Here is a 26,787-nt window from a genome sequence, read left to right on the forward strand (position 1 = left end):
AACGTGGGCTCCTTGTGTTCCCTGCTGTGTTTTAGCAGGAGGTTGTCCATCTGAAGCCGCTGTACTGCCTCACCACTCCATTCTCCGCGTCCCTGCTATTAAACCAACATCCACGTGGACTGCACTCTTGAATGCTCAACCTGGTCTCAGCACACAGAGACTCTTTATAATCCTTGCAGCCTGTTCACATGACGTCACTATTTTACAGGGACCTGTCGTGTCTTTAGCAACGTTTTATGTAACTCTCGATAAATAGAGTTAGTGTCTAGGAGCAGTGATGGCTTATCTGCTGGGGAGCAGGCTTGTGAAAGGGAATACGGGCAATACAGTGCTCTTTTATCTAACAGTTAGAAGGGCACCGGGAGCATCCCACATGCAGACTGCAAGTATTTAGTCAGATTACACTTTATATGCAGGAAGCCCCGTAAAGCTGGGATATAGAGAAGGGTGGGAGAAAAACCTCAGCCCATGGCTAGAATCAGTTTTGAATAAACGTAGGTAACATCTCTCCTGTGCTAATGCCGATTTTGTAGTTGGCCTGTGTATTTAAGGTCACAGCCAATGTCAAAGCAAGAATTTTGGCTGTGCTGTCTGGGCTGCAACCACCCTGGATGTAATGCAGTTGTGCTCCTGGTGTTCTCTGGCTAAAAATCTGCACGTTGACAGTTTATTTCCCAGCCCTATTTTTATTTTGGGATTTATTCCCCCCCTCCGCCCCTGACTGTCAGTGTTTTGGAGGCTACTCTGCTGATGCTGGTCTCAGCGCTTTGTACTTGGATGCTGTTTTCCTCTGGATGCTCAAGGCTGATGTAATGATTTTGTTCTTTCACTGTTGCCCCCCACTGCACCCCATACCCCACTTAATAAAGACAGAGCTGGTAGCACTGGGTGGCAGTGCTACAGTCAGAAGGAGCAAGCTGGGAAATGCAGTGAGGTCTTGCCAGAGGAATAAGGATAACTTCTGCCAGCTTTTATCAGGAGGGTTGGAGTTTGCTTTGTGTTCTCCTCCTCCTCATCCTCCTCCTCATCCTTTTGTTTCAGTCTCTTCATCAAAGCAAAGCAAGAAACTGTTAGGGGATGGTGGGACTCTGGTTCCCTATTGTGAGTAGTTTAGCTTTTGTAAAAAGGAAGAGAACTACTGAAGTCCCACTGAAATAAGAGCAGAATGAGAATTGGGACTTCTGACTTTATTTCCCAGGTTTGTCACCAATTTACTGTACCTGTCAGTGTGAACTGCACTTAGAAATGGTGCAGGTTTTTATCTGAAATCCAGCTGTCCCAAATCTGACCCTTGTGTGGCACCCAAGTGTTTCTAAATACCATCCTGCTTTCTAGCCACTTGTATATATGTATGGTAAAAGCCTAAAATTCAGCAGCCAGGTCAAAATGTGAGAGAGACTTCCAAAGCTACATAATACCACTTGGCTTTGGGAAGTCACTTCTGTTGGCTTTCAATCTCCCAGCCTAAATTATTCCATCACAAATTAATTTTGTTGACTGTACTTGTCTCGATATTTGGCTCTCTGTGCCTCAGTTTACACAGCTGTAATGAGTAACTAATAGTTTCCTATATAGGTACAGCTCAGAAATGAGCACCATGGATGTGAGTTTGCATGCTCAGAGTTATATACTCATCTTGGAGAGATTCTGCCAAAAACGGTGTTCATGGGACCTCAACTATAGCCGAGTTCTTCTAGGGATGTGCTGGAGGTGGTAGCATGAAGGAGGGCTCCCATACTGGCGGCTTTGTATCACTTGGCATTTGTTGGTGTTTGCTGTGTGGTGTTGAAGTCTGGAGTCCTACCAGTCGGTCTGCACCAGCCCTGTCAGATCACACCTTGCAATACAACCAGTCCTGTGTTGTGGATGATAAATGTAGCTCTGTTGCACGAGTGCCTGGTGGGGCTGCCTGGGACAATGGCATGTTGACTGTATCCCTCCACCTTGGTGTACCTTGCTTTGAAAATCCCAATGTAGTGTTTTCTAGCAGTGTCTGTCCCCACCTGCTTAGCTGTGTCACCCTGGCTCCCACGGAGGGTTGGGAACAGTGATGTTGCTGTTAGATGTGTGCTCAAGCACTGCCTGCCGAGCAGTGTGGCCAAGGTCGCTGGAGCAGGGACAGGCCGTGCTGTGCCCTCGCATGAGAGGACATCGTTTCCCCTGGTGAATCACAGAGCTGTTTCATCCCAGCAGGTACCTGCACCCGGTCTTTCAGATGAAGTGGCGATCTCCTCTCCCTCTGACATGCTCATCTTCACTTGGCTTTGGCGTGGGGAAGAATTGTTGCTACTGCACTGTCTGGAGTCATAGGGTTCGATTTTTAGGGTGGGTTTTTTTTTTTTTTTGTTCACCTTGCCTCAGTTCTTGGCCTTTTAGTGGGGGAGGATTACAGTGGTGGTATAAAGTGATAACTGCCTTTATGGGATGAAGGCTGAATTTTCAGAAAACATTAAAACAATCCAGTTTTGGAGATTTGACTTGGACACTTATCAGGGTCAGGTTTGGGAGCTTTTGCTTATGCAAAGCAGCAGAAGTGGGTTGTTTCCATTTTTCCATTTTGTTGCCGATGGGGCTGTCTTTGCCCAACAGTGCCCTGGTGTACCCTAACAGAGGCTAACTGCCCCCGGAGAAGAGCTGCTGTCAGAATACTTTAAAGTCGGTCAGACTGGCTCCTGCTTCGTGAGGTTTATCAGCAAAGATTTTCAGTGCCTCCAGTGGGAGGCTATTTTTATTCTATCCAGGGGCTACCTTCTGCTCTGAGGTCTTTATCACTTTTTTTTTTTTTTTAATAGAGAAACCTGCCTGTTTTAGGATAACCTTAAATATCTTCATCTTTTGCAATCTGAAGAACAAGGATAGTCTTTTATCCAAGGTAAAAGTTTTTGGCATTTCTGTGACACGTTCAAAATTTCTTTTTTTTTTTTTTTTTTTTTTTTTCCTGTATAAGGGGGACGCTGCTATAGACTTGAGAATGTGCTGAGTTTTTCTCCCTTGAGTAGGGATGACAGCAAGTGAGGTACCTAATGTTTCGTTTTCATACTCTGATCAGTGCTATGACTTTTGCAGAAAATCCACATTGTGTTTCATTGCATCATGTAATCAAGACTGGAAGAACTCTCAAGAGATGATCTGGTTCATTTTCCTGCCCTATGGCAAGATCAGTCATACCTGTGTCTTTCCTGACAGATGCCGGTCTCTGCTCTTTTAAAGATCTCTGCAGCCTCTCCAGGCAGCGTATTTCAGTGCTTCACAATCCTTACCAGTAAAAGTCTAGTTTCTCCCCACCTTGTATTTAACTTGAATCATGTCTGCTGCAGTTTAAACCTGTCACTTCTTGTCCTGCCCATTTTGAATACAAAGAACAGGTCATTCCTTTTTGCAGCAATGTTAAATATTTGAAGACTATTCATGTGCTTCTCTCTTCTTAGTGTTAAATAACCACCATTTGTTAAATCTTCCCGTGGTGGATTTAAATCTTTTATGTAAACTTTAATTGGTCTGTCTTTTAAAAAATATTCTCTAAGTGACGATCCCAGTCATTAACTAATCCACAAACAGTTTAAACCCTTTGATCAGCATTTTATTTATATACTTTAATAGAAGCCTTCTATGCTGGTCAAATTGCCTATTTGTGCATCACTGTCTCTGACTGACTTGATGGCCTTGTGCTGGTGTGCAAGTCAAGTATCCACAAGGTTTTCTGCTGCTCGCTAACTGCGGTTCATTCCAAGAGAAAGATTGGGTGCCTGGCATGATGTGAGGCTTGGTGTGGTTTGTGCCTTGGTTCTGTGGGACAGTGTTTCCAATGGGAAGGCTGTGCATTCAAATAGAAAGCGAGCCCAAAGAGAGGCTAACCAGTCACAGAGTCATGGGTCTCTGCAGGCACCCAAAATATACATTGATGTACGCAGGAATTTGGAAGTGAACATGTGGTCAGACAGGTGGTAGGCTGTGAAATGTCACTTGGTATTAGGACCTTCTGATGTGGCTGTATTTGAATAGTCAGATCATGCTTGGAGGTCAACTACTACTATACTGTGATTTGGACGTTGTTGATGTGTATGTTTTTGGCTCCAAGGGAAAGTCAAGGAAATATATGCTTTAGCAGGACATATGGGGAGGACAGAAGGCAGGTTGTATTCCCTCTCAGTAATTTTCTCTGGATTTCTCTGTTGTAGGTGAGTGTTTTAACCACCTTGGAGCGGCGATTCAACCTTCAGAGTGCTGATGTGGGAGTCATTGCCAGCAGCTTCGAGATTGGCAACCTGGCCCTCATCCTCTTCGTGAGCTACTTTGGAGCCCGAGGACACCGGCCACGCTTGATAGGATGTGGAGGGATAGTCATGGCCTTGGGTGCCCTCCTTTCCGCGTTGCCTGAATTTCTGACCCATCAGTACGAGTATGAATCGGGAGAAATACGCTGGGGGGCTGAAGGGAGGGATGTGTGTGCTGCCAATGGGTCCACCAGTGATGAGGGACCAGACCCGGACCTTATCTGCAGGAATAGGACTGCTACCAACATGATGTACTTGCTGCTCATTGGAGCACAGGTCCTCCTGGGCATTGGTGCTACCCCTGTCCAGCCCCTGGGAGTTTCCTACATTGATGACCACGTGAGGCGTAAAGATTCCTCCCTGTATATAGGTAAGGCTCTCTGAACTTCTCACTGAAGGCTTTCCTTGTGGGCTGGCATCTCGCTCCTGTTTTCTGTTTGACACCAGTGGAAGGGATGCCTTGAGGCCTCTTCTCCGTGTGCTGCTGTGCTTGTGAAGGTAACTTGGCATGGGTATCTACACCAAGCCATTGTAAGCAGCAGGGAAACACTGTGATATTTGCTTGTATTGTAGCAATGGTAAAGGTTGACAGCCATGGTGATTATTACTGCATGATTAGGCAGATGCTCACTGCTTCTATTGTGTTTGCCCAGATTGCTTTAAATTCAGATATTGGTGGCTTATGGTTGAGTTTTAGCTGAAGAATTTCCACGTGGCATATGTGATGAGGATTTTTTTTTCCCATGGTGCCCTAGTTCCCTTCCTGTTCCAAAGCATTTGTCTGTGTCTAAGTGATCGTTGCACTATAAGGAGACTGAGAGGAGATGCATGTCTTGTCACTACCACCATCACATTGTAGCAAGGAAGTGCCTGTTACGGCGTGGGTGCTGTGACCCAGCATGCTGTGGCAGGACCCCAGATAATGTGATCCCTGTAATGGAATGGGGTGCGGAAGCTGGTGAGGTCTATTTTGAGATATGGTGAGCCTGAAGTAGAACTCCCGATTCTGGTGATCATGTTGCAAAATTCTTCCAGTTGGTTAAGATATGAAATTTTGCTTCAGTTACCCAGTGAAATATCTCTGTTATTGGAGTAAAGTGCTCATGGGTTTCAGCAGCAGTACCTTCTCCAGAAGGTTCAAAGAGGATGTTGTGGGTGAAGTTGTTCTCTGAAAAAACTTACCAGCTAGGCTCATTCTTCTTCCTGCAGGACTTGTCACTAGATAAATGGCTCCAATGCAGTAAATCAGTGAAGTGTGTGCTGCCATTAATGCAATCCTTCTGCACTTGTTAGTATAGCTTCTAGTAATCAAAACTCTGTGCACTTGTCCCATCATCTCTGTCTTGACGTGACTTTCAACTGAATGGATGATCCCATTACTGTTTGTTTTGGGGTTGGTTATTTTTTTGCGAAGACGTTTTTATCAAGTTCCCAAGCATAGCTGAATGCAGCTGGGGTATGACCGTAGACAGCAAAGCTGAACAGTCCTGCTGACTTTCTGAATGGTGTTCAGTGTCTTGGGATAGCGAAGAGGCCTGTTGGAAAGACTGACTATATAGCATGCTATGGCATTCCTGGTTGTATTGCTACTTTACTTAAAGAGGTTCTTCTGCATATTCAAAGTCTGTCCATGTTTTCCTGTAACTGGCCATAAAAGCATAGTATTTCAGCATTTAGCTTTGTCCTTGGATCATTATTCACCTTCACTTGGTTCTGTAAGTGCTGGATAAAGCAGGATGATATATAAAATACAAGATACTGTACAGCCCGAAGGTGAATAATGAGACTAAATTCACTGGAGCAACTTTGCCAACACCATAAATGATGAGCTGGAATTAAGAGTGATTCTAAGATTATCTATTATAAATAACTATATAGAGAAGCAGCAACTTCTTTCGGTCTGTTCCATGGGCACTTTTTAAGCAATGCTTTATGTCTGAGAACAGGATTGAGGAGGGTGCATGAGAGGAGGATTAGGAAGAGTGATTCTTTTTGTTCCTGAGATACATTCATCTTGTATGCTAAAATAACTTCTTTAAAGTTGGCAGTTCAACTGTAGCTGGGAAAATACTGCCAGAAAATGATTTCTGCTTACTATATGCTGCTTCATTATTTTTCCTTCAGACATATGCTTCTAACCATGTTCCCTTCTACTGCAGAGTTTAAAAAAATACCTGAGCATTTTGGGGTTGTTTGCTTTACGGGCTTTAGCTATGAAAATCATAATCTGAATTTCTATGTATGAATTATGGGTTGCAGAAGAGTGCATGCATATGCGCTCAACCAATCAGCCGTACCAACAATGAAGTTTAGTATCTGCCCTGTCCCAGCCTATCCATCACAAGTAGGTTTTCAGATATGGGATGATTAATTCTTGTATCAACCTGCAATCAATTTGGCTAGTAAAAATAAAAGCTAACAGGAAAAAATTACAGCAAAAAATCTATTCTGTGAATGAATATAAATGGAGAAGCAGCTGGTAGAAATGTACGTGTCTTCTCAGGTTTGTGAATACTTGAGAAGAGGTCAAATTCCTCAGTTTAAAATGTTTTTTGAGAATTATTTGCTCAGATTTGTCTTTAACTGATTAATTTTGTTGATGTCATCAATGCAATTTTCAGTGGCCTTAGCAGAAAGCTGGCTGAGCAGCTTACCCACTTCATTCTTCTGTTTTGCAGAGGAAATAACTACAGACTGTATACTGTCACTGTGCTATATTTATATCAGTTTGCTTTCTCATAATAGCATGCTCACTCAATAGGGGCTACACTGTGTGTGACAGGATAAAACATTTTTGGGTAAGTTCCTTCAGTTTAAATTAGGAGCAAATCTGGCATAGGTTGTTCTCTCAGGATAGAAACTAATTAATAACAGCAATAATAGTCTGGCCAAACTTTCTGTCATGGCTGGCTGTGACTAAGAAATGATCAGATTGACCAGTTCATGCTGTCTTTAGTATATTGCTAACATCGGGTATGTATATGCTGCATTTGGGCTGTATTGTAGCTGTGGGGGGCAGGAAGCAGCAATCGCTCACCTAACAACTAAGTGCTAGTAATTGTTCACCTGCTGCAATAAAAACCCTCTTGTGTCCTAAGGCAGTGAATTAGATAGAAATAACTCTGTGCACTGAGAGTTGTTTTCCTTCTTTCTGAGTTGTACAAGAGTTCAGTGGAGTAACTTAATATAATATCTAATACTGTCTCTTTGCAGTGAAATGACAATACAGGAAGACTCCTCTAGTTTCAAAAAAACAGAACAAAAAAAACCCCAACCCCAAGAACGTGTCGTCCCACGTGTCCCCCCCTGCCGCCAACCGTTCTTTTTGTATTAGTACTAATACATGTGTGCAGAAGAATGCAGATGTGATACCATATGGAATTTAAAGTGAAACTTTGGCTTTAACTGCTAGTGCAAGTAATAGCATCTGTGGAATATAATATATTTCTGGCCATGAAGTCCGTCAAATCTGGCTCGTGGTTTCTCTGCAGTGACAGGCACACAGGAGATGGTGGGCAGTGCACCTCTGTTGTGCATCCTTTGAAAGCAGAGGTTGCTCAGGCTTGTGCTCTGCTAAGGAGGTGAGGATTCATAGAGTTTCATAATTAGAGAGACAGGGGTGAGATATTACAGAAAGATATCTTTGTGGCATGGGCTGCTGACATGTAGTTTCATGTTTCTTAAGCTAATAGCAGATTTTTTTGATGGCTGCAATGTGTTGCTACCAAACTCAAACAGATTCTGTTGCTGTAGTAACCAGCCCTAGCAAAGAGGGCTGTGTTGTGGTAACTGAGGGCAAATCAAATCAAAAAGATGCGTGCATGGAAGTATGCACCAAAGGATGTTCAAAAGAAAACACATTTGTGCTGTAACAGAGTTAGAAAGATAGCGGGACCATGCCTGCTCCTGCTAATGATGGGAAATACGTTCTCCTCCCATTTCAACATCCGAGCGCCTGCTCAACACAAAGGTCGTAATGTTGGCAATAGCAGCCAAAAGATGAAAAAATAAAGGCATTTTCTTAGCTTTTTGAAGTTAGGAAAAAATCTTCTGGTTTGCTGCTGGTTTGCTTGCTTCTCTCTGTTTGGGTCTGCTCTTGTATTTAAGATCTGAACTCCCATCTAGAAGTTTCCAAACAAGCAGGTTAATTTTACCTGTGTATTTATTGGCATCTGGCCATAAGTAACCCCTTTGAGTGGAGGAATTCCTCACTCCTGCAGACTGTGCAAGGCTTGTTATTGCTGCAGCTTCACTAATGTCAAAGGATTCCCTCGATTTGTGGCATCATTTATTTTTAAGGAGGAAAAGTATGTTGAAGACTACTTACTACACAGTTTCCTTCTCTACCCGCTAATGACTCACTTGACATTTCCCTCTTTAGTTCATTTTCTGCTAGGTCTTGCTGAGTTCTGTTGAAATCAATGAAGACTTTGTCATTAGGAGGGGGATCAGAGCAGTCATGGAGCTGATACGGGGGTGGGGGTGGGGGCGGAACCCAGATCTGACAGTGGTTGTATGGATTTGCTGCCTCTTGGATGAGCAAGAGCTTGCAAGTATTTTCTGGTCACTGGAGCACCCACGTTGCTCTCAGCAGTGGTTTGCGTGTTCAGTTAGAGCCAGTGCAGTGATGTGGTAGATTAATGTTATTAGCAGTCTCCATACACACTTTCTGGGCTTCCTGTAGCATTTAACATTTGCAGATAAAAGTTGTTGCATCTTGTCTAGGACATGGTTGCCTATAGAGCAGAATGAATAGCCTCTGGGAGCCAGTATTTGATCTGGCACAATTAAGGGTTGCATTATATAGAGGAAGTTGCTATTATTCTGTCTCCTGTTGATGGAGGAAATTGATATTGATGTTAGAGGGAGCACTGCCAGATTGTGTGGCTCATTCAGAAGAATGCTGTGTTGATCTTTAATGCTATTTAAGTTTGCTGAAGCTGTCTTACTGTTTAACTTCATAGACACATACCCCACACATTCAGAACCCATAACTCAGACCCCTTGCTGACTTGCAGAAACTGCTGTAATGGGAAGAATTACTTCAAGGAAATCCCAGAAGGGGCAAGTCTTGAGTCAAGGGAGTAAGTGATGAGGAGTGATGAGCGCTCCTGAGTTATTGGTAGTGCAAGGGTGTGCCTGAGCACAGTGTGCTCAGGGCCATAGAGCTGTTCTTGGCCTGCTTCATGGCAGGGCGGAGGAATGGAAAAATAGAAAACTCAGCACTGCTGGACCTGTCTGTTTAGCTGCTTTCTTCTGTCTCATCTCCCAGGCTTCTGTCTGGCCTTTTCTGTGTGTATTTTGGTTTATCATATGGTTGTTCCAGCTGTCACCCTTGGTGTAAGAGGAGAACTTGACAGGATGGTGTTCTCTGTCCACATCTGCCCAGATGGGACTAACCCAGTAAGGGGGACAAGACCCTGCGTTGTCACTGCTGACTTTGACCTTTGCAGCGGTGTCGGGTTATTTTACATGGAATGTGTGGAAGCACTTTTTGTTTTGTGATGACAGTCATAGAGAAATGCTCACTCTTGCTTCTGGTGCTTTCTTGCTTGCTTTAAGCACCAACTCCAGATTTGTTGCAAAGGAAGACAAACATGCCCTAGTTGGAATCTTGCTGTCTCCAGGGATAAATTTGTCCATTTGAAAAATCACTTATGGTAGCTTACGTCAGTCAAAATGACAGCAGCCATTGTGTTTTGGAGAAGCAGAAGCATTTTCTTGACTGACAAGAATTAAATCTGAGAGTATCTGTAGCGGTGAGTTAATAGCAAGTTATCAGCATAAGATGCTGAAATCGTCAGAGTTTGAGTCAACATTTTGTGTGTGGCAATACGAAGAAATAGTACTTGGGTTTCTATTAGGAAGCTCATGTTGGTAAGCTAAGCAGCTTCTGTGAGTTTTGAAACCATTCATCTACTGTGTGTCTTCATAGGATTGTAGAATGGTTTGGGTTGGAAGGGACCTTAAAGATCATCCAGTTCCAACCCCCTGCCATGGGCAGGGACACCTTCCACTAGGCCAGGTTGCTCAAAGCCCCATCCAGCCTGGCCTTGAATATTCCAGGGATGGGGCATTGTCCTGGTTTCAGCTGGGATAGAGTTAATTGTCTTCCTAGTAGCTGGTACAGTGCTGTGTTTTGAGTTCAGTAGGAGAAGAATGTTGGTAACACTGATGTTTTCAGTTGTTGCTAAGTAATGTTTAGTCTAAAGTCAAGGATTTTTCAGCTTCCCATGCCCAGCCAGTGAGAAAGCTGGAGGGGCACAAGAAGTTGGCACAGGACACAGCCAGGGCAGCTGACCCAAAGTGGCCAACGGGGTATTCCATACCGTGTGATGTCACATCTAGTATATAAACTGGGGGGAGTGGGGGAAGGGGATCGCTGCTCAGGGACTAACTGGGTGTTGATCGGCGGGTGGTGAGCAATTGCACTGCGCATCATTTGTACATTCCAATCCTTTTATTATTACTGTTGTCATTTTATTAGTGTTATCATTATCGTTATTAGTTTCTTCTTTTCTGTTCTATTAAACTATTCTTATCTCAACCCATGAGTTTTACTTTTTTTCCTGATTTTCTCCCCCATCCCGCTGGGTGGGGGGGGAGTGAGTGAGCGGCTGCATGGTGCTTAGTTGCTGGCTGGGGTTAAACCATGACAGGCATCCACAACTTCTCTGGGCAACCTGTTCCACTGCCTCACCACCCTCACAGTAAAGAACTTCTTCCTAATATCTAATCTAAATCTACCCTCTTTCAGTTTAAAACCTTTACACCCTCGTCCTAGCACTACACTCTCTGTTAAAGAGTCCCTCACCATCTTCCCTGCAGCCCCCCTTTAGGTACTGGAAGGCTGCTATAAGGTCTCCCCAGAGCCTTCTCTTCTCCAGGATGAAACCCCAGCTCTCTCACCCCTTCCTCGTAGGAGAGGTGCTCCAGCCCTCTGATCACCTTCATGACCCTCCTCTGGACTTGCTCCAACAGGTCCATGTCCTTCCTATGTTGGGGGCCCCAGAGCTGAACGCAGTACTTCAGGTGGGGTCCCACGAGAGCAGAGTAGAGGGGGACAATCACCTCCCTTGACCTGCTGGCCACACTTCTTTTGATGCAGCCCAGGATGCAATTGGCTTTCTGGGCTGCAAACGCATGCATTGCTGGCTCATGTTTAGTTTTTCTTCCACTAATACCCCCAAGTCCCTCTCCTCAGGGCTGCTGTTAATCCACTCATCGCCCAGGCTGTATCTGTGCTTGGGATTGCCCTGACCTATGTGCAGGACCTTGCACTTGGCCTTGTTGAACTTCATGAGGCTCACATGAACTTCATGAGGTATCTGATATTATGTACATTAGGTTTCAACAATAAATACTAAAAAAAAAAAAAATTTAAAAAGGACATGGCGTTTCTGATTTTATTAAAAAAAAGGGAAAATGTGTTCAATGCTATTAAAGAAAAAGCCATAAAAATTGGAGAGTTGAAAACCCCAGCCCTTCGCAGGATGTACCCCCATTGTCTAACCAGTATTCTTGTATGTAACTTACTGTATTTGAAGGACTATAGAATGGGCAGTCAGTGACAGCATCTTTCATAATCGTAAATGTCTCCCTTTTCTTGAAGCTTTTGGAATTCTGTTTCCTCGGGGACACCACGTAATTCTGAGAAACGTGAATATTTTGGAACTGAAAGAGCAGATTTTACAGATGTTTGGCTTTCAGGCTGGAAATCTATTCTTTTCTTTACATAGCGTGATATCTACAGCATGATAGGTTCTGTGTGAAGTTAGTGGGTACCCACAAAAATGTGTTGAGATGGGCATTGGTTTTGTCCCTTCCCAATTCTGTATTTTTTTCGTTCTGTGAATTCTGCCCCCCCCCCCCCCCCCCCCCCGTCAAGAAATTCACTTAGGTTTCCAATAGCTGCTTGCTAGTTTTGCCTCTAACTGCTGAAAAGTCTCTTGCGTGGACAACAAATGCATTTTGCTCAGTCTTGCCCTTTCTGAATTTCTCCAAAATTTCTTGAAGTGTGTGTTTGAACCTACATGCCTAAACCATAGCAAGCAGAATAATTTTTTGTTTATAGCATACAAGTCGTATCACCAGCATTTTAAGGCCCTCCATTGGTGCATATTGATTGGAAGGTCTTTAGGACCCACTTGAGAGGTCTGTACAGCTCTGCTTATCCCTTCCACTCCTCACAGCCTTTCCCACCTAGCTGTATTCCTTCCTTGTGTGGTCTGCAAACAGCACAGGTACTTTATTCACATTAGCCCTTCTTGCTGGAACATGCTTCTCTGAGCTCACTCACTTAAGGCTCTGCCAGCCTTGTGCTTTCCTTAACTCTTTTTCTTTTAAAGCCTGTTTCTACTAGGTCTTATGTAGTGGATCTTAGCTGACTTCCTATCTGCTGTATTTCCTCTGTGTGCCCGCTCAATACCCACAAGCTGCTTGGTGAGTTTGTCCACTTCCATGTGGGCAGACGCGCTTGCAGAGCATGAGCACTTGGTCCAGAGAATTGCTTTTCTCCTTGCTGGTATATGCAATTTTATAGGTATGTAATATTTTTAGCCTGAAGACTTGATGGAATTTGGTAATTGTTTTGTTTGGTAAAAGCATCCTCCTATGGGTGATCTGGAGAGCCGAGCCTTTCTGCCACAGTCTCCAAGGGGTTGAGAAAGACACAGTATTAACACTAAACTAAAAGGAGTGCTGTTGCCAGCATGAGTGCTGTTGATGCCTGCTCATTATTGAAAGGTGTCTTTGCATCAGATTCACTGGGTTGTCTTCCCTGTGGACTAACTGTGATCAGATTAAATCGCATGGCTTCATGCGGATATACCGGTATTAACTGTGTTGGCCTAACCCACTGATCCATTGATAACCTGCAGCCTTTTGTAATTACTCCCCTTTGGGGAAAGATCTGTGTTCTCATTTGCTGTGTGTCAGCGGGGCTGGCTCGGTTACACATGTCCCCTTTTACAGTGCCAGTGGTAATATCCTGGAAAATTAAATGGAAACGTAAACAAGTGTGTAGGGTGTATTAGAGCAGTAACAATAATCAATTAATGGGAATAACCTTCCCCACTGCAGGCAGGAAGGCTGAGTTGTGATAGGCAGTAGCTGAATGGATGTATTTATTCAATTAAATGTATGTATGCACAAAGTCGTAACTGCTATGGGCTCCATTATTTTATAGCAATTGCTCCAGTTACCTTAACCTTCTGCTAATAGCTTTTTTGTTATGAGCTGAGTAAATAAAGCTTGAGTCCAACACAAATGACTTTGTGTGAGAGCATATTGAGGGTGGGAGCTGTTACCATGTTACTCTGTGCTCTCTGTGTACTTTGCAGCTGATTTTTGGCTTAATTGGGATTTGCTGACTCTGGTGTCTTGTAAAGATCCCTTTGTTTTTTGAGCATGTTGGTTTCTTTCTGTAGTGTATTTAAAACAGTCATCACCTGGGAGAGCCTAGTGAGGTACATCGTTCCTGGGGCAGCCTCTTTAAAGCAGTGCCCTTGTCATTTAAATGTCAGATATGCAGAGGACAGTACATATTAGTCCTAAGGTTCATAAAATTAATTAAATAGATTGGAAGGTGCTGAGTTGCCCATGTCAAGAGCTGAAGGCTGTATTGTACCTCCTCGATGGCGCAAGTGGCAGTGAGCTCTGGTGTGTGCTGTCAGTCTTGGCCCTTCTCCTGGGCATTTGACTGAGACTCCCCAACTCATTGCACATAAGAAGCCTCCAGATGTTTTGGTCCCAGTTTACAGGCTGGCACTGAGGACACTTGGAGCTGTGTTTAGCATGTGCCTTCCCATTGTGGGACAAGGCACAGGATCTGCCCCTTTGCCAGCATGAATCAGGGCACTGGCCTCAAAGCAGTGGCAAAAGTCTTGTTGCCCAATACTGAGGCTTGTGTTGTCCTCTCCTCCTACCCAAACAAAGAATTTGGTATGGAGGATATTTTAGGACTTGTCAGAAATGATTATCCTACTCATCCTCAGCCAAGTGAGCAAGAGGCAGCTTTCATGAATTTTGCTGTGCCACTGTAACCTTGCAACAAAGGGCAGTGACCAGAAGTAGTGTTAAAAGATAATCACTGCCTTGAAGTTGCAAGTAGTTACTGCTTTATTGTATAGCCTGACACACACATCCTGCCCAATGCCAGCAGGGCTTCAGACCCCTGTCGCTGCTGCTCTTGATGTCTGCCATGTTGTGAGCTGCAGGGAAAGCTGGCTGGCCTGGCTGTATACCTCTCCACCCGTGGTTATCTGCAGGACAAGGTGTTTGTATGAGTGTATAGGAGAAAGCAAAACTCTTTCACAAAAGCTCCTGCTTTCACTCTTTCACAACTGCCTCTTCTCTTGCTGGGTGAGGTGCTTGACCAATTTTTTTTTTTTCTTTTTTTTTTTTTTTTCCCTTTGGAGAGGCTGCTGCAGGTTTGAGCTGGGTGCCGGGCCTGCTGATGTTCACACCCTTTGGGTGCCAGATAGGTGCTATTTGAGTAACATCCTTAAAAGTGTTTGCGTTTGCGAAGTCCCGAGCAGTGCCACAGCACAAACGTACGGGTCTGTTGACACATGGGGCCTGGCAGTGCTCAGCTGCCAAAGCTGCTGTTAAGCTGCGTTTTTATCATGACTGCTGTGCCATGCCTTGGCAGCTCCGCGCAGGTCGCTCCCCAGCGCAGCAGCTGAAAGGGCAGAGCTCCTTCAGGGCTGTGGGGAACAGGGCAGGAAGAGCTTTTTCCAGAGGCTGTGAGGGACATCAATAGAGTGATGGCCGATCAGGCCCTGGATGAGACTTTCCTCAAGGCTGTGTGTGTAACTGGCATGAGACATCCAACAGGTTCCTGACCAATGTGACAGGTTCAGTGTATGAACCTAAGTAATTAAAAACTAATGGCGTTAACACCAGAAGAACAGCTGTGACGTGAATCAAAGGTGTGGGACAGCCCAATAGTACCTGTTTTGTGACGCCCGGGGCAGAGCTGCTGTGGAGACATTGGTGTGGTCTCAATAACTCGCAAGTGGCTGATTACCCCGATGGACTAGCTGGGAGGAAGAAGTGAGGCCCCAAGTGGTGGGTACCTTGCAAAACAGACATAAAATGCCTTGATGTGCTTCTTGGTCACCTTATAAGCCATAAGAAGAGCCAGTGGAGCGGGAGCCCTTCCTGGTGTGGTGCGTGGGCTCAGGGGGAAGGAAGGTAGTGTATGCGGGGGCTCAGTGACAAACTGAAACCTTGTATCTGGCATACTTGTCACCAGGGGCCTGGTGCTGGGATTTAACCTACTGAAGATCTGCCTGCTTATTTTGGAACCCTGTCCACACTGCTGGCGGAAGAGCCGCCGCTGCGGTGGTGCCAAGGTGTTTCCCCACTGACTAACCTGTCACTTCACAGCCGTCAGTCACCTGCGTCTTCCAAACCAGCTCTGCTGCCACAAGGAAAATGCTGAGTCAAGGACCTAAACTGAGCTTGAGAAAGATGAAATTGGCCATGAGCTGCATCTCTGAAGGTCTGTCAGAGAAAGGTACAGGGCAAAAATGATGTTCCCCTTTCACGTATAGGGTTTGGTTCACCCTGGGGGTAAACCTGAGGCTTTTTGACCTCTCTTTGCCTCCACGCTGCCCACACAAAAAACAATCTGCAGGGCTATGGTGGCAGCTGAGTGCATGCAGAGCATGGCTGGGGAGCACCGCACGCCACGCGAGTGCTGCACGCTGCAGACCTTGCGGTCAGGCGTGGGGAGGAGGAGGCTGGGGGTGCCCACGCTGCCGGAGAAGGGCTGCAGAAGGCCTGTGCTTGGTTCGTCTGGGGTTATTCAGCTAGGAGCTTTCCCCTTGGCTTTGGACAAATCCTTCTGGCTTTGCCTTCTCAGCGGTTGGGGTTTGGTCTCGAAATTGCTCCTTCGAACTTTGGTCTATTGAAAGCACTTGGAGAGTCTTTTTTCAGATTTCTTTTGGCCAAGGTACAGCCATTTCATTAACTGTGCTGCTAATGAGGTATTTGGCTTTTCCTTAGAGGGAGGCCTGGTCTCTCTAAGTCCCCTTTTGATTTCAGTAATAGGGATTTTGTCTGGAGGACGCTATCCAAATTTGGCCCTTTATTAACCAATTAACGTGAGGATTTAAATAGGTTCTCTGATGGATGTTAACAACATGTCACGTTGCTCTTTGACTTAATACCTCAGAGCACTTCGCTGCAGCTAAACAAGACTGCCTCTGTTACAAGGTGCAGGATCTGGCCAAAGGCAGCAGATCAAAGCAATAGCAGAAATTCAGGAGTTCAAACAGGTAGAAGAGCAAGATACACCGTGCACCACTTCTTTCCTCACTGTCTCCCTCTGCTAACCTCGCTTTTTCACTGTGGTTTTCTGTACATTCCTATCCTCAGTGTTGGACAAACCATTCCAGCTGTAACTGTTTGTACAAGACAGTGATACTGCTTATTAGAGTTGGAAAGAAATAATATTAGGGGAGGAAAAAAAGACAACTGGGACAACTTTGCTGTATTAGTCATTGCTGCAGAGACCAATTACCCTTGTGATGAAAGACCACCTGTATCTTGTTAGCCATCAGCTAACAACATATGGATGTCCTAATTCAATCAGACTGATCATCAAAAGAACACTTGTTAGAGAAAGCTTTCCCTCTGCAGAGTTATAAACTCTGTGCTGGGGGGACTGAGAGGGGTGGTGAGGACATCACTGTCCTCAGCTGTGGGTTGCCTCAGCATTCTGTTCATTTGGGGCACTCATGGTGGGGGGGAGGTGGTCAATACTCCCCCTCCGCATTTTACATAAAAACTCCCATTCCTGCAATGCAAGTGTAAAGATGTTTTACTGCACTTTTGTTTTATGTCAATGGATATCTTCATTTATGTCCTTTGTAAAAGCATGCTGTTCTGGTACTGCTGGTAGACAAGCATGCTGTGTTTGTAGACTGTGCAAGAAGCAGCATTGCAGAAACTAAACTATTTGCAGTAGTTCTCTGTAAGCTGTGCAGAGTTTTCCACAGATGCCAGAGGGTAAAAGGTTTGTAGGGAGAGATAACACCTTCTATTTGATCAGCGGAGACAGCTGGAAAACACACATGTTCATGCTTGGTGAATCTTGTTCAGACCAGTGTGACTACTTATACTTAAGGATTTACTTTTTGTTTCCCAGCTGTCACTTGATCTGGTGAAATACACTTCTTGTCTCTCCAAACCTTGCTTCCCTTCCTGTGTTTGTGAGAATTATGTATCACATGCGAACCTGGTCTCTTCTGTAATTGGATATCACACCTCATTAGGGCTTAGCATTCTGGAGGTACTTGATTTATAAGTAGTAGCAAAACTCAAGTTAAGCATGGGTTAAACAAATACTCTTACTCCAGCAAAGTCTCCAGGGTTATAAAAGAAGTTAGCAGGAGCGTGAGAATAGACCCCAGGAATTCTGACACCAGTGCATTGCAATTGCTCTGAGACTTAAAACATTTCACTGCATTGCTGCAAAACAATGTATCTTCCATGGGTGCAGACATTCCTTCCTTTTCAGTGTCAGAGGGGTTAATGGTCCTGGCTTCTTGTCTGCTAGCACTAGCCTTCTCCACCTCTGCTAACTATGGTTAATTTGTCTCTTAAGAGTTGGATGATTAAACTGAGTCCAACACGGTCTTTGCATAGTGGTCAGTGAGGTGCAAGAAGCAGGTTGAGGACAGTCAGACTCCACACTGCTCCATAACCCACTTCCAGGAGCCACCAGCACAGGGGACGTGCGCCTGGGCTTGTCCAGTCACTTTTGAAGTTTACTTATGTTTATGGTCTGCACAATAGAAATGGCAGTGAATTCCACAGTCCCCTGTGGCTTTTCTTATCACCTAGTTAGGTTGCACATTTTTTCTCCCCAAGTCTGTTACTTTCTTGTTTGGATGCTTAGGATTTGGGCTTTAAGGCTATGAAGCTGGTGAAGGGGGAACAAAAGTGTTCTCCTGGACTGAAGATATGGTAGCTGCCTGTCAAAAATCTCGTTGCTGCCGGAGATGGTAGTCATGCCATCACCCTGGCCTTGCCACATCCCACTGATAGGAGTGCTCCGGTAGCTCCTTGGACTGGTAAGAAAGTGCACTGGAGCAGGGGGGATAAAGCACAGGTTTGTGCAGCTGGCAAAGATTAGGGCAGGCCATCCCATTAAGTGAAAAATGTAGTCTTAAATGGGTTTTGCTGATGCATAAAAAGACCTGCTGAAGTGAAAAATTCAGATAAACAAGAGAAGTGAAAATGAAGCTGTGCTGCTCTCCAGTGTTACTGTATAAAATGCTCCCATGTGTAGCTCGTTGAGTTTGTCTCACATTCTGCACCCCCCAAAACTGTGGTAATGTGGAGACTAAGCAGCTCGAGCGAAGCTTACTGAATAAATTAGACTCGCTGTCCTGTGATATTCCAGCTCTGAGTAAACAGATGAGACTTACTCTGTGCCTTAAAATCAGCAAGTTTGGGCTTTATTAGCCCTGGAGGGGTAGTAAATTCTAGAGCTGAGCTGGAGGAGCAGACGGAGGAGGAGACAAGCAAGGAGGTGTAGCGCTGGATAGGATATGCTCGAGAAAGTCCTTGCTGCATATTGCAGCCCAGGAAGGCAATTTGAAATTGAATCTACAGTGCACTAGGGAGCTGTTGGAGGTGACTTAGGCTGGGGTAAGGATTTGGGAAATCTTCATGAGCGAAGGCTGTGTTCAGCAAAGGCAAGAATAAGGATGTTGGCAAAAGTAAGGTGAAGTGGGGAGGTGGAGCTAGTGGGGAGGTAGAGGTGAGCAGCAGCATGTTAAGGCTGGGTGGGGGCAGGTTTTGAAGCAACTAGAGTTCAGATGGGAGCTGAGCCGGTATAGGAGAAACATGGTATGGGCCATCTCCATTAAGTCTACAGAAGCCTGGATCCTCACATCAAAAGGCTCGTTAATTTCTATTAAAATTCAGGCTCTTTATTTTAATCGATAACCATGGGAATTAGGTGTCTAAATAGAATCTGGGCTAAATGTTGCCTTTCTGGATCACAATTGTTGGGTGATTCTCAAGGGCATTGCTGTGTGCTGCCTCCTAGACCACGGGACACACGTGGTCTCCATTTTCTTGCAAAGCAAGCTTGTTTTGTGAATAAACAGTGTGTTTTGATGGTGGGTGTGGGTGGTGTCAGGAGGGGAAGCGAGTGTGCTAGGAGCCTTGTTCCCAAAGAGATCCTAGTGTTTACTGAAGATGCTAATTGCTGCCTCCAACCCATCCTTACTTGTCTTCTGCCCATAACACACTGATCAAAGGTGCTGGTAACACTTGCATTGAGTAAAAAGCTCATAAAAAAAAAAAAAGACACTTTTGAATTTCAGGAGTACCACTGACCTCTGCTTTACTTTTTGGCTGGCATTTTTTGGAGGGATTTTTGACACTGGAGGTGGCAAAGGAAGGAAATGCTTTTGGTTTTTGGTTTTGTTTTTTAATGCCCCATATGGCCGTTTTATTAACTGGAAAACCTCCAGCTGTGACTTGGATGATGTTATACAGCTACAGAGCAAAACTCATTCCCAGCCATGTGGCTGAGAGTACTTGCACCTCTGAGCATGAGCCATTCCTCCCCCATCTAGGGTTAGGGTGAAAAATAAAAGCTGCATTTGCCCTGTTTTGCTGACCCAAGGAAAACATTGTTGCTTTTCATGCTGGGGATGTTGAGCTTTTCAAACAAAATGCTAACCTTGAACAAACTAGCTGTTAGCAGCTCATCAAAAAGCACCTCTGTTTGAGTTGAGGTTCTGCGAATGGCAGGTACAGCAAACCCACAAGTCTGGTTTTTTTAACAGTTTGCAGTGTGTTTATCCACCACAAAATTGGTAATAGGATGGCTATACTTTCATTTTCTTCCCTGCTTGTATGAGTGGAGTTTTCTACCATAGTATGAAAGAACACATTGCAAACCAGACTTCTGTAGCGGTGATCGGCACTTCCCAAGCATTGACTCTTCGATTCCTGCCCGAGGAGCTTTTCTTCACATTGTCCTACCATGCTGAGACAGAGAAATGACTTGCTGTGTGTAGCATCTCAGTTGGCAGATGAGACTGAGAATTTAGAAATAGCTTTTAGTCATGTTCCTACAATCTTCTTCAAGTGTATATGTTGAAGTTACTACCTCGGTTTTCTGTCCAGGGGACTTGGCAACAGCGCATTTCTCAGACCTGCATTTTTGCTTGTTATTTCCTGTTGTGCAAAGCAGGGAAAAGGAGGGTTGGGACCTCAGCCTTTGTTATGAGAGTGTCTTGGTTCTTCCACAATATCCCAGAGACTCTTCCTCTGAGAGGGATGTCAGAGAGAGGAATGGGATTTGTTTAAATGGATCCCTTTAGATTTAAGGTCTTGCTTCATTGGCAGCTGTGAGTGTAGAAGTGGGATTTGATGTTTAGGAGTGGGCGTTTCCCATTTCACATCCCAGAAGCTGTGCATCTGGTCCTGACCCTCACAGCCTTCAGTGCTGGATCCAGCTGCTGCATGGTGGAGTCCACGCTAGCAGTGTCACGAGTTGAAGTTCAGCAAATGATTCATTGTTTTTCCTGCCAGCTTCTCTCTGGAGCTGTGCTAGGTAGCACAGAACTGCTGTCTGCTTGCCAAAGGTGATGTTTAGGACTGAATGGGCTGGTAGAAGTTGCTCTGTGGGTAGGCAGAGCTCCCCATGCCTGTTAGCAGTGACTCAGGGCTGTTGCTCCCTTTCCCTGGGAGATTCCTCTGGATGGGGACAGCCTGCCAGAGACAGAGCAAATAAATAAGCTGGGCTCTGGTTACAGCAGGTGGATAGTCTATCAGCAGGGTCCTCACAGCAGTGGTGAGTGTCTGCTGTCATCTGGGCCAGAAGCTGAGATAACCTTTTGCTGTGCTGAAAGTGCAGGAGCAGAGTCATGGCCGCAGCCTGCTGCATCACTCCACATGCTACCCTCTGTGCCTCTGGGGATGCTGAGTATGCTTGGTAGGTATCGCTGGGGTGGAGCTGGAAGTGGCACAAAGCAGTCACAGGCCCAATTTTGCAGGGTCTGCACCTTCTGTTCTTCGTAACCTCTGGCCCTCCGCGGGAAGGTAGTGGAAGAGGAGCATAAGGTCCAGTTGTTGACCATTGAGGCTTATCGCCTCCAACCCAGGTTAAAGGCTTCTTAGTTGCAACCTGCCTATGTAGCACAAAGTGGCTTCAGTTGCCTAAAGGGTCTTCTCCTTTTCTGCTGGTCGCAAATGTGATTTGATAGGAACTGTGGGTTGTGACTTCATTGATGCCCTCGGCTATGTTGCTGCATGTGAATCAATATCCTTTTTCAGCCAGTTGTGCTCATAGCTGTTGCATTATGGCTGAAGAAAGGGGAGATTCAAAGGTGACACTTAAATTGTTGTCATTCAATAGACTCCTATGTGCAGCAGGAGGATGAGCTGCCTCCTGTACAGAGTTTCCCCTCTCCTGGAGAGGGAGTCCAAATCTAACCTCAAGTGTCTGCGTGGAGGGTCAGTGTGGCTGAATCTTCCTCCCCTCTGAAAGAGACTTTGTCCTGTATCAGGCACATAGGAAATGGCTTAGTGTTATGGTTTAGCACCGAGTTTGTGTTTCTTGTGTCTACTTCTGCTCTTCCTTAAAGAGGCTTTTGGGGTTTAATTAAAGTTACTACCTAACTTCAAGTCCCCAGGGTCCTTGGGTTCCCAGTAGTCAGGGAGAGACTGGCTGCTCTGCAGGAGCTGAGCTGAGGGACTCAGGGCTCATCCCTGGAGATGCTGCTCTCCAGGAACTGCTCCTGCATCTAAGGATGCCGTCATCTACCCAAGTCTGTGGGTTTGACGTTGGAGGTAGGTGGTTACAGTATCCCCCTTACACACACACTTCAAACACAGATTGTGCAGGATTACTGCTGGATAACAGCCAAATCCCAGGCAGTAGAGACTGTTTAATCACACTCCTCTGTCTCTACTGGATTAACATAATTAATGTAAGCACTTTTGGATGGGCGACCTGTTATTTGTCTGGTGTAGCTCTTCATTCGTGCAGCGCTGTGCATACACCCATGATGCTCTAAAAATGACGATGGTCTAATCCCAGTCGCATACAACTGGTGACCAAGTAAATCTCCATTTACAGACAACTAGTTTACTGCTCCATTTAGGGGAAGTTGTAGACTATTGGGAAAAAAAAACCTAAGAATGCCCAAGGTTAAATCAGAATGATCATTTCCCAAGTTACTTCAAGGGAAATTAAAATGGGATTTTTTTTATTTTTAATGTCATCTCTCTAGGGAGGAAAAAAAGTTATTAATAAACTGAAGGTTCATCAGTGCCTTATGGTCCTGGCCCATTTCAAGGGTGATATGGAGTTTAATATGCAGTGGAGATATTAGCAAGTGTGTCCTTGTACACCCAGCCTGAGCACATGGGGCAGGAGCTGTGCCTTTGTCTTCTGCCCTTTGTGGCATCTGGAGTCGTGGCAAGGAGGCAAAAAGTGTTTTCTGGACTTGTGATATCCCATGGGCCCAAAATCCCATTGGCTGACTTCCTCCCTCTTGTTTCTCTGCATTTCTTATGCAGCTGGACATGATCTAACCCTCAACAGGATACTCTGGCTCCCTTTTCTTTCCACTGTTTCAGGGTTTTCTAGCAGCAAATTGGAGAGAGTTTATTTAAGGAAGAGAAAACCCAAAACCAATAAAACAACCCTTGCAAAAAATGAATGCAACAAGTCAAATGCTTATTTGAATATTAATTTCTGAATAGCGGAATGCCTTTAATAGGCTTTTTGTGTAGCGGAAGTACTGGCAATATTTTTTTTTTTTTTATGAAAGCCGCCTTCTGCTTTAGTTTTTCCAAGTTTTAACTGCAACCTTTTATATTTAACAAAATCACAGATATAATAATTTCATAAGGAGTGAAATCGACTTTCATCAGTTCTGGTGGATTGTTTTCTAGATCTTGGCTGTAGCCATCTGTGCAGAAGGCAGAGGCTTTCTGGAGCATTCTCTGAAAAACAAATGCTTGTGTCCAAGCCTGAAAATTAGCATGAAAGTGACATTTAATATTTGGCCAGCAGCTAAAAAGCCTGTTATTTTCAGTGAGGTTAAAAGGAACCTCAGTTGGGCAGCTCTGGCCTCCAGGGTCACAGCTTGCCCAGGTCTTTAAAGCAAAGCCGCTGCAGGCAGCAGTCTTGCCGGCCGTGGGAACTGGCAGCACTCCTACCGGGAGCTCTGCAGTGGGCAGCGTGTCCCGGGCTGCCCTTCTCCCGTCCCGCTTCGTCCACGTGCCCTTCAGAGAAGCAAGAAGCCCTTTCCACAGGGTGCATAGGATGAAAAGACTTGCTGAAAAAGAGCTGATCATTTAACAGGCAATATGTGGTTGTACGTTGCCTCTGATTTCTATTCAGTGCTAGTAAAATGCACTCATTACCCAGCCTGTTCTCACAAGCCTTATTATGGCTAATGTAGAGGCATTTTCCTATCATTTTTCTCCCTGGAGCCACATGGTGTTAGGACTTTTGGATGCTTTGCAAGTCCCAAATGCCCTGTGAGGAACCACAGGCTAGGGTGAGCAGAAGCCAGGAGCATCAGTATACCTGAACAAAAACCTCTATGTGTGTATAGGATGGGGTGTCTTATTCTTCAGCTGCAAGAAACCCAGTACTTAAGGTTCACGTGGAGCATCATTTGCAACAGAATAAATATCTTGGCATGTCACGTTTTACACAGCAGAAATGCTTCTGACTTTCCAGCCCTTGGTATCTGTAACTCGCTTGAAAGAATTGCTGACGTCTGCCCAAATGCCAATATCTTCTCAGCTGTATGAACCTTAATATCATGGCTTAAGCTTCAGTCTTCAAGCTGTGCAGCACAGCTAAATGCAAGCTGTGTTTCCAGCACTGAGGGAGATCCTGACTTTTAACCCACTGGCTTTTTATTTATTTTCCTTCTGTGCTTGTTGTTGAATTGCAAAGTCAACTTAATTCCAGGGCTTCTAAATGGCATATGATTTCTACATGATGATGGCAAATCTCCTTTGGGCTGTTTATACCATCTGATACTGGTGACCTAAACAGGGGTAGGTCAGGACAGCAGAAAGCAGGGCATGGGTGTTATCTTTCCTTGCTACCCTTTCTTTACCCATAGTAAAAAGGCAGGTCATAACACTGCTTTATCCCACCCCTTCCTCTTAATTTTTACACTCCCTCGGCTCAGTCTTCTTTCCTTTGCAACTGTCTGCTGCCAGACTCTCTCCTTTTCCACCCCAAGTGGGTTTGCATTCAGCCTCAGAGCCCATTGGTGGCTTTATCATTGCCTTCCTGGACAGGTGCTCCTGTCTGAGGGTCTGGCTCAGTTTCTCTTCTGCCTGTGGGTGACAAATGGGGGATGTCCCCTCCCACCGGGACTCCCAGCAGAACTGCTTGTAGGTCACCATGGCCTGTTCAGTCAAAAAGATCCAGGTTCAGAAGATCAATTTTGTTTAAAGGATTAAAGCAGGTATGGATTGTTTTGAGAGAATGGGGTTGAGGGTGGTTGTACTAGGTGGTTTTGCTAGGTGACCTCTGGTAGGGAGAGGTGAGGAAGAGCTGGGAGCAAGAACCCCTTTGTAGTGCTCAGCTGCAGTGAGAACGGTGTCCATTAACCTTGCAGTCTGCTGAAATGGCTGTCACTGCAGCACTGACACGTCCTGAGTCAGGGCTGCCCATGGGGGAATTTGGGCTCCAGAGCTCTGAGCTCTTCTCCTTCTAGGTCCAAGCTTCAGATAAAGTAGAGGTTCAGCCTCAGCCCAGGTCATAACTTTGGCTGCTGCTCTAATAGAATTGATCCTGAGACCAGCTGTATGCCTGGATCTGTCATAATGAGCATCAGTCGTATCTTCAGAGGTTTATTAAACTTTCTGCTTGAGGGCTCACAGAGGCCCCTGAATGCTGTAACTGTTGCAATGAGAACTGTATGGGGGGGTGTATGATGGTCAGCCTTTTTTTTTTCTTCTTCTTTTGTTTTTTTTCCCCCTCTTCTTCCCCACACTCCTGGCTCCCCCCCCCCCCCATCTCTAGCAGAGATGCAGCTGTTGGGACCCAGCCCTTGACACTGGGAATATGGTGGAAATGGTGACTTTTCCCAGTGAGAGAAGAGGGAATTGATACCATTCACTGCAATTTATTCTCATTTGCCCCATTTTTCCCTCCTTTAAGGGCAGAGTTTGAATCTTGCAGTTTTTTTCTGATAACTAAAGTACCTTTTTACCTAGTAATTCACCTTATTAAGCTCCTAAGGGTTTTTAAGGCTTCCTGGAAGTCTTCTGCGAACATGCTCACATGTTGGGAATGTCCCTCATGGAAGGGCACTGGCTGTGATTTATAAGTATTCAAGATCATGTGCTAGACCAGGAGTTTGCAATTTGGTGCTAACCAGTATGGACCAGCTCACCCTAGAGCCCTTTGCCCGCCCTGGAGGAGAGGGCACAAATGGTCTGTGGGTTTGGTCCTGGTGCCTGAGGTGTAATTCCCCTAGAGTCATGCAAGGAATTGCTGCTGCTGTTCTCTCCCATCCCACCCACTTTGTTCAGTGTCAAAAGTAAGATCTCAGAAAATGAAATTAGTTTAATCTTGGTGCAGCTATTAGTGTTACACACTGTGGGAAAGCTCTTTAAGGAGGCCTGTGACCTTCATCCATGTGGAATAAGTGCTGAATAATGGAGAGCTTTCATGTTTCCACAAAAAGAAAGTGGCTTTTTAAATCAACTGGAGATGTTTCAGATGTGGAGGAGGAAAAAAAACCAAACTGCATTAGGAAACAGTGGGTAGAGAGTGCATGGAAACAGAGCAGCATCTTCTACTGTCTGGCAGGTGCTGCTGTTTGCAGAGGCCTCTTGTGAGCATGTGAAACTGCACCGACCTGTCTCGCTTGCTGTTACCGGCGTACCTGGAGACCTTTTTAAGTAAGAACACACTTCCCAGTGTATTCAGCCTTTCCTCCTCTCCAGCCCAGAGACCTTCTTGGTTTCTGCCTCGCCAAGCCCTACCCCAGGTTTCTCTCGCTCTTTCCTTGAACTGATTCACATTACATGCTTCTTTCATGGCCTCTGGCAATGTGTGATGCACTTCAGCCATTCATTTATGGAAAGAAATGCAACTTGTACAATTTATATATAGCCTGTCTTGTCTCCCCACCTTTTCTTGCTTTGAGGAAGCATTATGTCCTGGGAGAAAAGTGCTTGCTCCCCGATGGTCTCTTTCCTCACCCTTTCCACCCCATTTACAGTCCACAGCTCACTTTTAACGAGGCTGTTCAGAGTGGTCCACTCACAAAAAGGACCCTTCTTCCTCACCCCATCTGTTTTGTGGGGGTTTGCATGAGCTCTGCCACCCTGTTGATGAATGGGTGCTCAAAGCCTGAGCTGCTCTGGGAGACTTTGTCAGATTCTTTTCCTGCCTGATGCATCATCAGCTAAATAATTAGAAAGATCCATTTGTGCCTCTGTATCACCCAGTGAGGTATGAGCTAGCAGGAACCTGTGATTTGAGATATTA

General features: G+C 45.2%; 1 protein-coding gene across 2 annotated transcripts in view; it reads left to right on the plus strand.

The window, feature by feature from the left end:
- The window catches only part of SLCO3A1 (solute carrier organic anion transporter family member 3A1), a 154,703-nt gene that overhangs the window by 23,834 nt on the left and 104,082 nt on the right, over positions 1 to 26,787 (plus strand). For both annotated transcript variants that reach the window (XM_030014883.2, XM_041123743.1), the window contains exon 2: positions 4,179 to 4,644. In XM_030014883.2, the coding sequence (XP_029870743.1) occupies positions 4,179 to 4,644 (466 nt within the window). The remainder of the gene's footprint in view (positions 1 to 4,178; positions 4,645 to 26,787) is intronic.

The sequence above is a fragment of the Aquila chrysaetos genome, chromosome 5 (genome assembly GCF_900496995.4).
Source record: "Aquila chrysaetos chrysaetos chromosome 5, bAquChr1.4, whole genome shotgun sequence".
In the NCBI taxonomy this organism is placed as follows: Eukaryota; Metazoa; Chordata; class Aves; order Accipitriformes; family Accipitridae; genus Aquila; species Aquila chrysaetos.